General features: G+C 40.9%; 1 protein-coding gene across 1 annotated transcript in view; it reads right to left on the bottom strand.

Annotated features, from left to right (window-relative positions):
* The window catches only part of REPS2 (RALBP1 associated Eps domain containing 2), a 93,214-nt gene that overhangs the window by 5,603 nt on the left and 76,414 nt on the right, over nucleotides 1-11,197 (bottom strand). Inside the window, exons 15-17 of the mRNA XM_079313394.1 lie at nucleotides 4,920-5,003; nucleotides 2,253-2,398; nucleotides 80-185 (exon numbers count right to left, since the gene is read on the bottom strand). Coding sequence (XP_079169520.1) covers nucleotides 80-185; nucleotides 2,253-2,398; nucleotides 4,920-5,003 — 336 coding nt within the window. The remainder of the gene's footprint in view (nucleotides 1-79; nucleotides 186-2,252; nucleotides 2,399-4,919; nucleotides 5,004-11,197) is intronic.

Genomic DNA, 11,197 nt, shown 5'->3' with positions numbered 1-11,197 from the left:
TTCTGATTTCAATACTGCTGGAGGTGACACCTAACTGATTGCAGGGAGCTTTGTCACTGATTTTCAATGTGTTCCTTACCTTCAGCTGCTGCTGGAGCTCACTGTTCAACCTGGCGAGCACAGCATTGGCTTCCTTGTTTTTCCGTATAGCAGTCTGAATAGCCCTTTTCTGCTTGGAAGACTGTCTGCCAGACAGATAAACACAAGACATTTCAATCAGGAGTCCCCACACTGGCTGATGCCAGAAAAGCAGCCACCCATTTTGCACAACTCTCTGCACCCTGGACTATACTTCAAAGACAAGGTACAAACTACACATTTAAGAGAAGAAAAAATGTAACACTGAAATGAGATGGCTGAATCAGGTGGAATATTTGAAACTCATTAACCTGAATGACAGAAATATTTTAGGCTGTCTCAATTATTTCAAAATCACTGCATTCTCACTGAGATTAAGAATGATCCCTGCACAGCTGTGCTTATTGCAGCATCTTTGCATTAGCTGTTTTCAAAGAATTGTAGAGTTTAAAGAGTCAGGAGTGGTTAACAGAAAATACAAAAATCATTCTGTACAGAAGGAAAGGACATTGGCATGAAAATTCCTTCTCAGAGTTTTGCTGATTCTGATGTTTCTTTACTTCAAAAATTAATGCTTCTTTTATTCAAAGCAGTCATTTCCACCAAAATCATCTGACACCACAAACATGAACATGACTGACTTCCCTCAGCTCTTTTGCTGCTAAAATAAAGGATGTATCTTTTTTATTTTAAGAACTTATTTTATTAATGAAAAAATTTTATTGGTTCATAGCCTGTGGTAACTGATCTGGAGGAAATAACAGCTATGCAGACAGGTATGAAAAGAGACAGCTGTACTTAAGGACCAACCTATTCAAAGCAAGAGAGATGATAACTGTAAAAAAGAAAGAAAATATAGAAAATACTGACTGAATATCCCCTTTCCAAATAGATTATTTTAAAGTTTTACATGAGGAAACAAGACTCTTTAATGCCAGATTTGATCTAAAACAGATGCCCTATTTAAATATGGTCCAGTGGCACACAGTCCCCATTAGCTCTTCTCTCTCAACAGAGCTGATGATACTGATTTTTGCAGTAGACTCTTTCCTGCAGCACAGAGACAGGACTTTATACTGTTATCTTCCAGTGAACTGTCAGCTTTCTGCTTCACTGTTTTCCTGCAAACTACTCTCCATAGGCTATAAAGTAATAAATGATAGGGAAAAAAATAAAAGCAAGGCAATATATGTCTGTGGCCATTTTAACATTTTAGGAAAAATATAGACAAGACAGGATTGAGATGTTAACAAATGCTGTTATCTTTGAACCACTATGGAATATGCACTCCCAAAGCACAAAATTGCACTTTAAGAGCATCCTAGGAGTCTTATTACTTATTCTAATCTCCAATTATGCAGCTCAGATTCAGTCTACTGATAAACAGTCTGCCAAGAAACGCTCAATTGATTTGGGCAGCTTGATTTTGTTTCAGACTGAATCAGATGTCTTTTGCAAGGCCGTGGGTGATGTGGGGTATAAAGCTTGCACAGTGCTTCAGCTGAGGGAGATGCACAGACTCAACAGGGTTTCAAGTGCCTTTGCTTGCCATTTGTACAGCCCCTTCTCCACCACTATTAAACACACATAGAGAGAAATCCCTATGAATCTTTGTTGCTGACAGCTTTGACAGCTGTATTTATGAGCGCAAACAACACATGTTGGGTTTGGCCATTATCAGATGGACTACAAGTGGTCTGTGGCTCATCTCACACCAGTGGCAAGCCTGTTTCAAATACCTTCCAATAAAGAAATATCACAAGGATATAACCAGCATCAAGCATTTCATGACTCAGCTTCCTAGGCATTGATTTGGCCATATCTATCCACATAAAGCAGTAAAATTCCACAGCAATACACATGCAAGGCAGAAACACACACCCTCACATATAAATGAAGTTGTGTTTAGAGATGCTGGTGTTAGAGATGTTTGAAGAGCTAAGCTTGCTCCTCAGACAGGTACCAAAGTAGGACACTTTTGAAGAGGTTATCTACCCATCAAATACCACTGAGAGTCACTACAGGCTTAGTCTGCATTTGAGAGACTGATGTAGATTTCTGAGACCTGTATCTTGTGAAGCATTCTCAGAAACAGAACTTAAATTATACAAAGAGCAAACCCTGCTGCATCAGATCTCTCTCTGCAGTTTGGCATGCTTGGTACAGGTTTTTACTTTTGCACTGGGAAGTGAGGCTTGGCTGCTGGCAGGGAAGAAGTCACATTTATAGTGGGAGAAAGCTCGGGGGTCTCCAGCCCTTGTGCCTCTGTCCGGAGCTTCCTGCGGGCAGGTTTGGAGGGTGGCTGAGCAAGAACAACCTCCTGAAAGGAAAAAGCACAGCAACGTTAACTCAGGCCATGTGTGTCCCATCATCAGGCTGGAGGGTGCTTGTGACACTTAAATTGCTGACAGCTGGTAAAGATTCCATAATTTAAAGACATAGAGAGCTTAATTCCAATTTGGTAATAGCCTCTCAGGTTTCTGACTTTGAAAAAGGAACAATAACTCCTGCAATCCCTTCATGAATGAAAGTGGTTTTTTCCCTTCATCTGGATGACAAGCTCTTCACAACTGGGTTGTATAGCTTAGTGTGCATTGGGTGGAGGTGGAGGGAGGGGTATTAACACATGTACTAGCCCCCAGTTGACCCAGAAGTATTAAAAATAGAGCAAGATTTATTTTTGACTATGTTCAGTTAGAAAGAATTAATAATCAATCACTTGCATCCCAACTTACTGCCTCACACATCTGGCAGTAAGGCCTTCTCCCTTCTCCCCTCTTCTCTTACATGAAACAACACTGAACACACTTTTGAGATACAAATACAATGATGAAGTATAGAAGCCCAGCTATTTTTCTTGATAAGTTACATCAAAGAAACAGTTTGGGTTTTCTAAGTAAAGCAGAGTCATGGATTTTTATGACTTCAGTGGCAAGAATTGTTTTCATTATTATAAATTAAGAGATCCTTTCTTTTGCAATGAGAAGTAGTTTTACCACCTTATAGCTGATTTAAATTATAAATACACATGTATCCTCTTCAGTGTATTTTATTATTAGATCTATTTCACAAGGGATATAACTATTACTGCCTCATTTCATGAATGACAAAGCTAGGATTCAAAAAGCTGAATTGACTTGAGACAGGTTTTCTCAGCATCAAAGACAAAACCAAAAATGAAATTTCACTATCACACATTTACTGGGCTAAATTACCTCACTACTGTGTTTTCACCAAATGTTAATAAAATAAACAAAAAACTAATGGGGAAACATTTAACCACAAAGCAATTACAAGAGAAAAAAACAACACTGTAGTAAGCAGCCTGACTCACAAGAAAAGACTACTATGAGTGATACAAAATGTAACCAATGCAAGATCATTCATATTAGAAGAGTCACAATTATTAAAAGAATTTTAATTATAAGGAAAAAGGTTTAAATATTAAAAAGCAGTACTGTAATTACTGAAAAATAACCTAAAAATATTATCAGATGTAAAATCAGGATGTCAGCACATCATGACTGCACAGGTCTCTGGTGATGCCATGCTCTGAAATCCTCTGACAGACACAGCTCCCTGCAAACACACCCTGCACAGCAAGGGAAGAGCTTGCATATGCCTTCCACAACTGTAATGCCAAACACACTATCCCAGTGTACCCTAAACTGCCCAAACCCTACCAAATGCACAGGATAAATCCCTCTTCCCTTTCAAACACAATACTGCATGCAGTGGTCCAAGCAGACCCCTCAGCAGAGGCTCTGGCTGCTGCACCAGGCTTTGCAAGGTGGGTCAGCAGTGCAACAACCACCTGCCTCCCACAGCCTGGGCACCTGCTGCATTTTAGGCAACCAGGTGGGATGAGGGTGAGCATGAAGTAGGTGGACCAAAGGATTTCATTTCCCCAGCAAGGCTACAAAGCAGAGCAAGAAAAAAGGGTCAGGCTAGAAGTAGCATATGATGAGCACAAGCAGAAAAAGGACACTGCCCAGAAAGCCCTGGCACATGCAGAAAATGATGACACTGGATGTTTGCCTGTGCCTCTATTACACTAAGAAGTGTGATGGTGCTCCTTGGGCAGGGAACATCCAGCACCTGCTGAAAGTTCTTGGTTGGGCTGAGTAAATGTCTTGCAGGTGCCCTCTGGCTGCAGGAGGGGCCAGAACTGGGAGGATCTGTATTTGCCCCCTAGCCACACCTGTTCTGGCTGGGGCTGGTGGAAGGAGGTGGCCAGGTGGTGGACCAGGAGAGAGAAAACACTCACAGCCACACATAGAAAACACTGCTAAGGCCACTAGGCAAAGCCCTTTGAAGTCTGCTGTTTTAATTTCAGTGCTCACTTTTTACAAATGATAAGTTCATACAAAAACATATTAGAAACTGCACATCTTGAGAAAATTTCTCCCAGTCTATGTACATTTAGTGGCAGATCCTCTAGCAAACAGGTGTGCTTACATCAAAATCAAATCCTCAACAACTTCAACCAAGAAGAGCATCACAATTTGGAGGAACTGCAGTGAGGTAGGGCTGGAGTACAACCAAACTCTTTTTTGTTTTCTCTAAGGCTCCATAAGTCCCTATTGATTTGAAATGAATGACAAGCTGCCTCTCTCAAAGCACGTGCATCAATGTGTGGATACTAAGAGATTTCTTAATGATTTATCCGAGCTGATGTCACATATGATCCCAGCTGTCTCCAGTGTCTTGACCTCCAAAGAACACAAACATGTAAAAACATAACCTCAACCATCTGTTTAACTGCTTTTAAACTTAAAACAACCACATTTGTTGATGAAGGCAAATCACTCCATAATGGTACAAATGTGTGCAGATCTCACCTTTTTTGCTGAACTGTTTTCTTCTGCCTGTGATGGGGGTCTGTTCATCTGAGGATGTAATTCAACCTCAGATGGTTGCTCTGTCTGCAACAACAAATCAGTCATTGCTAAACCCAGAAAATGACTAGCAGTCACATACAATAAAGCCAATGAAAGGAAATGTTACACACAAAAGAAAAGTTACTTTAACAATTCAACAGTAGGGAAAATGGAGATCAAGGGTGAGGGCTGAATGGATGGCATATGTCTTTTGCAGATTTTTAATGAAACCATCTTCTTGCATTTTATTGTGCTGGGAAAACAGGAGAAATTTTTTTTTTAGTGAAGCATTAGGAACCATGTCTCTGAATGCAAATAATCTAGTACCCAGAATTTCTTTCTAGAATTACCATTTTTATGGCCTAAATACTCTGAAAAAATCTAAGAGAGTGGAAAAAAGCTAGAAAGATCTTGGATATGCCCTGTCACCTTATTATCACCTGAAGCTGATGAAAATCCATAGGAGTAAGCCTCTGTCTTTGAAGTTTGTGAGGCTGGAGTGACAAAGACAGAATCATACTGAAAATTCCAGCACAGTTACTGAAAACACAAGTCATAAAAAAGCAGACAAGTCTTCCCTCCTCCCTTCTCACATTTCAAACAGAAACCCAGCTGAAAACTCACCACCCAGATCGACACATCTGCAAAACAAAACACCTGACTCCCAAAATATCTGACTGAGAGAAAATTAAAGAAGAGAGTTAATCCCTTGCTTTGCCTCTCATGAAAGTTTTCTGCACCTTTTGATTTCCTGCACCAGGACAGAGCAGAGCACTGGGGAGGGTGACAGGATTGAGAACTGCCTGTCCCCAGGTGCACAGCAGCAAACATGATATTGTAAACATGGTGTGACTGTTTTCTGCCCAGAATGTATGGGCTGACTCTCCAAGATGGGCAAGGCAGGCAGGAGCAGGAGGCTGAGGACACTTTGTACTGGCAGCCAGACTCTTCTCCTCCTTCTCAGCTTCTGCCAAGTTGGAGCCAGGCTGGCAGTGGCCCCCAGGCAGCAGGGGCAACCTGCCACCCTGCTCAAATGAGGCTCATTTCTACACAGGTGAAAGCCTGTGTTTCACACCAAGCCCAAGGCAAAGCTCAAACTTTTAAGGGGCCAGGATTTTAGCCATAATAACAATTTATTGCACACCAAAGAATCTAACCCTCTGTACCCAAGATTTTTCTGCAGAGGCCAACCAAGCTCTGTAACAATCACAAGTTTCTAAGTGCTTAACTGTGAGTTAAATAAAACCAACAGAAAGTACTGAATTGGTATATTTAAAAAGGAGAAACTTTTCCATACCATTTTTATTTCTTCCATAACAGACACAATAAGAGCTGTGCAGAAAGGTCCAGGGGAAATGTGGTTCTGTGGCACTGCTCTTCTCCAACCATACAGTATCAAATATGCAAACAGAGGAGGAAGTTTTGAAATTATTTTTTTTTTTAATTTATGTGAAAATCCTCAGGAGAGAGGGACTGACAGATTTCTCTCCCACCCTTTAAGTGTGCTACATCTGTAGTGTTACCTGATGGTTGAAAAATCCTCAAAGAGCCCCTCACACTGTAATATTTCCAGAATTTGAATATGAATATCTTAATTTTAAAAACTATTGGATGTTAACGTTTGAATTTTGAAAAGCTTTTTATATATTGAAGGGTTTCCTCTGCAAATGTAGATTTCTGGTCAAATACAGTGAAATGGAAAAAAGCAATTTTTTTTGTGCATCTATAAATATCAAAGACCTTTAAAAGCTCATTGAATGCAAAAGAACATTTCTTTATCATCAAACTGAATAGCTCATAACCTCCCTGATTTCCACAGCCACTTTTTATATAGTTGAAAAAAATAAAAAAAAGAGACTCTAAGCACTGCTAGCAGTAGCCTGGCAAAGTCCACAAGGGTCTCATGAACGATTTGGGGATGGCAAAGCTCAAATAGTGAACAGAACCACACAGTAAGTTTGGGGCACATCAATTTGGCAACCCATTCATCCATTTAGGGACAGCAAGAGTAAATCCAGCCCTTCAGAGAGACATATAATACACATACTATAAAGTCCTCATGGTGGTACAGCTTTGCTGCACAACACAGAACAGTGCCAGGGTACAGGAAAGAGAGTTTCAAATGACCTTTTAGTGGCAGAGAGCACAAGATACCTGCCTTAACCTGCCCAGGCAGGTGGCTTTTGGTGCTCACACTCTTGTTGGAGTCTACACTAAACCTTGCATCAAAAGCAAGAATATAATAATTTATTCCACAGAATGGAGAGGGAAAAAAAACCCTCAAAACTATCATCTCCATGTTATGTATGGATTAAAAAAAAATGAAGCTTTTGAAAAACCAGTATGTTCAAACAGTGTAGAAGTAACTGATCAGATTGGTATTCTATGATGTCCGTTTCAAATAATCAGAAAAATTGAAATCACCATCAGATAAGGGAACTAGAGAAGAAAGGAAAATTTAAAAAAAAAAAAAAAACAGAAACCAAACTTTTGTAGAACCACCTTATCTTTTTTTCTTTTTTTTTTTTTTAATGGTCTTATTGCAGGAGAATGCTTTTTTAAATGAAAGGGAATTGAAAAGGGAAAGAAAGGATAAACCTTGTGTTCTGATGAAAGCAAATATCACTGGCAGTGAAAACGTCAAAAAGGGTGATATTTATTTCCAAAGCGGTGAGAAGAGCCGTTTGCTGTGCTGTTCTGTGCCCTGTGTGCCGGCACAGCCCGTGCTCAGGCTGCGGGACCCCGGCTGTGCCCGGTCCCTGCTGCCACCACACCCGCCTGGCAAAGCCCGGCAGCAGGCAACAAGCAAAGAAACAGCAACATCCGACGGGAAAAAAAAATAAAAACAAACAAGCCAACCCCCCAAACCCCCTATTTTTGGTGCTGCAGCTGCTGCACAATGAATCGCAGGCAGAGGCTGCCGTGTCCCCAAACTGCCACCTAGTGGGGACCGGCCACCGTGAGCGCCCGGCACCTGCATCCCTGCCAGGGTGATGAGCAGCCAGCCCAAAGCCCTCTCTGAGGATGAATGCATCCTGTATGAACACATCTGCAGGCTGGTGTCTCCCCACATGGTCCCCACACAGATTTTAAAGGAAAAATAACTCCTGCGTTTTCTTTTGGCAGAGGGATTCTTTGCAGATTTCCTTCACTGATTTGGATGTGGGGTATTTGTAGTCTGCTGGTATTGGGCAGAGAGCCTGGCTCAATGGTATTCTGGTCCTCTAGTGGAGTACAAGAAAAAGAAGATCCTTCAGGAGCAGCTGAGATGAATTCCCTTCAGCTCTTCATCATTTTAATACCAAGGTTAGCATAGTCTGCCCACAACTCATTCGGAAAGGTGGCAATAAACTACCTCCCTCCAATCACAGTAAAGTTAAAATTTTCATACATCTTGGCACAATTATTTTTGGGTTTAAATTCTTCCCCGTTGGTTTATTAATTATAAATAATGCAAATGGTCTTCCAAGGAAACTCCATTTATGGTAGTGTAGAAGGGCTTTGATGGAGGTGTCCCACATCCTCAGAATGGAGTAAACTGCTGACACTGGGAAGGCTGCTCTGCTGGCTGGTATGGCTGGGAACACATACAGGGTTACAGGAGATGGGCAAAGAATATCCTGGTCATCTGCACTGCAGAGTCTGCAGACCAGGCCTATGGGTATCTTGATTTTGGGAAGCAGGATAAGAGGTCAAAGAAAAGAGCAAGAGGGTGTTCTATTCCAAACCTCCTGAATCACAGAATCATGAGGTTGGAAGAGACCTTCAAAATCATCAAGTCCAACTCATGCCCTAACACCTCAACTAGACCATGAGTGCCACATCCAGTCTCTTTTAAACACATCCAGGGATGGTGACTCCACCACCTCCCCAGGCAGACCATACCAAGAGATTCTCTTTGCAGAGACCAGTCCAATTATATTAGCAGACAGTACCTCCTGTTTCCTTAGCACAGCCTGGACTCTTCTAGGAATAGCCATATCCTTCTCATTCTCCCAGGCAGAAGGTAGAACTGGCCAACAAAGTTTCTGTGCAATAGCCACAGACAGAGCCCAACCTGCAGCCTGTGGCCAACACTGAGCACTAGGACAAATAATTCCTCATTGTTAAGGAGAGTATCAAGAGTTGCAAATGCTCCTTATTTCACTGCATGATCCCTGACCAGCCATGACCCTCACTGCTCCATGTGACCATACTTAACAGTATCTTCCTACAAGAATACGTGACCTCACTGAAGCACTGAGAGCTTCAAAAGCCTCAGATGAAAGATTTTCATGACCATAAGAGAACGCACTATCTTAACAACTGGTTCTTTGCTTACATTTCCAGTTCTTTGCTTTGCACTGCTGGATTACATGTAGATTTCACACCCACTTTTCAAGACAATCTGTAACTGATCTTCCAGAACAGAAGATCTGCACCAAGCTTTCATATTTCTGTTACCTGATTGCCTTTTTGCAAGAGGTGAAATATATATACATGCAATCATTCCCACAATCCAATTTCACCCACACTTACACTCCAGGCTAACTTTACATATGGAAATAGTCCCATTGTAGTCACTGGTACTACTCATAGAAATGAAATTATCTTTGTGCATTCATTGGAGTAGTTCACAATCTTTACCTATATAGTGCCACTGCTTAGCTTTGTAAAAAACCTATTGAGAACAGCTTATCTCTAAGAAAAATTAGGATACTAAATAAGCTTAACTCTCTGCATGTGCCCACTGCAATCTTTATCATCTCTGTGTAAGTTCATTTAAGAGGCATTTTGCTCCTTTCTAAACACTCATATTTTTGTGCTTAAAGCCAATTTCTGGGAGTTGAGACATCTCAATTCCAGTTTCTGGGAGTCTCCTGCATCCCACACTGAATCATCAATTCTTTTTACTGGTTATTACAAAAACCAAAAATGGTAAGACAGGAAAAAAAACCCCACAGGGATGCAAATGCAACAAGCTGCCAGGGTCTTAGTGTGCTGCCTGCTTTCTCAGCACTGTGCAGCCCAGAAGTTTTGATAAGCTTTTTCTTTCCCTGAGCTATCTGAGGGCTGGTGATAAGGTTGAGGAGAAAAGCAGTAAATACAAACAAATTGCTGCAATGTTCAGCTCATTCACAAGGAAAGAATAGGACCCAGATGGAAGCATTAACAATCTGTTTTAATACTTCAACTTCCACAAAACCAGATTAAAGTATGCTAAAAAGGCATATGTGCATTCCACTAGAGATACAGGCATTGGGTTCTCAGCTTCTTTTTTTGTTGTGATAAATGTGAAGCCAAATTAAAAAATTGTTACAACACATTTTAATTAAGATACTTGCCTTCTTCCACTCTTCCAGAAACCTCTTTAGAAAGGATTTTACAGCATCCATCAACTACTCCTCAAATTCAATTTTAACTGTGCTACTTTCCACCACTTCTTAAATCACAACTTATTTTGTCTGGCTGTCTTAGATTTAATATATAATTTTCATGAGAGGAAGATAATCCATTTGTATTATATTAAAGTGGCAGATGGCAAAATCTTTCATGTTATAGAAGACTTTCAGTTTCATTATGGTTACATGCTTCTTCAGCACCTATTGCATGGCTTACACAACTTATGTTATTGTGCAGCCAAAACCATGGAGATAATTTTAAAAACCCCAACCCTTCCTTGCGCAGTGGTCATAAATGGAAAAGTATTCCTTTTATTTAATATAAAATAGTTATTTGAGAGAGTACCATCATGTATAAAATTGCATGATGCCAAAAGCAAAATCTTCACTTTTTTTCCGGAGTAATTTTTATTTATGTAACAGAAAAGTTCCTTCCTGTAAAATTCAAGGTGTCCTGCCAGCACTTGAAATTCCTCATGTAATTTCACAGAATAAAGGAATGCCTGAGTATTTTCTCCAAACAACCTTGTAAGGAAGCCCAACCTCCCCCTCCATGTATCTCTGCTTTAGCCAAAATCACTGGTGTGAGGGGATGCCTGGACCCCTCCCAGCACGCAGCCTGCACGACCATCCTGCTCTGGAGGCCCAGAGGTCTCAGAGGGACAGATGGGAGCCCTTCCCCACCCCTTGGCCTCAGCATGGGCACATGTAATTGATGGCTAAAAATCCAGCCTGAGCCAAGGATTCAGCAGAACGTGGAGGCATGTTAGCAAAGACAACTTCTTGAAATGTGTCCCAGTTTTCACTTGCAATTCTGGATGATGAATGGCCAAAAACCTTCAAGGGGCTATGAAGTAT

This window comes from Erithacus rubecula, assembly GCF_903797595.1.
Source record: "Erithacus rubecula genome assembly, chromosome: 1".
In the NCBI taxonomy this organism is placed as follows: domain Eukaryota; kingdom Metazoa; phylum Chordata; class Aves; order Passeriformes; family Muscicapidae; genus Erithacus; species Erithacus rubecula.
Note: the sequence above shows the minus strand (reverse complement) of the source record. Positions and strands in the feature narration are given on the sequence as shown.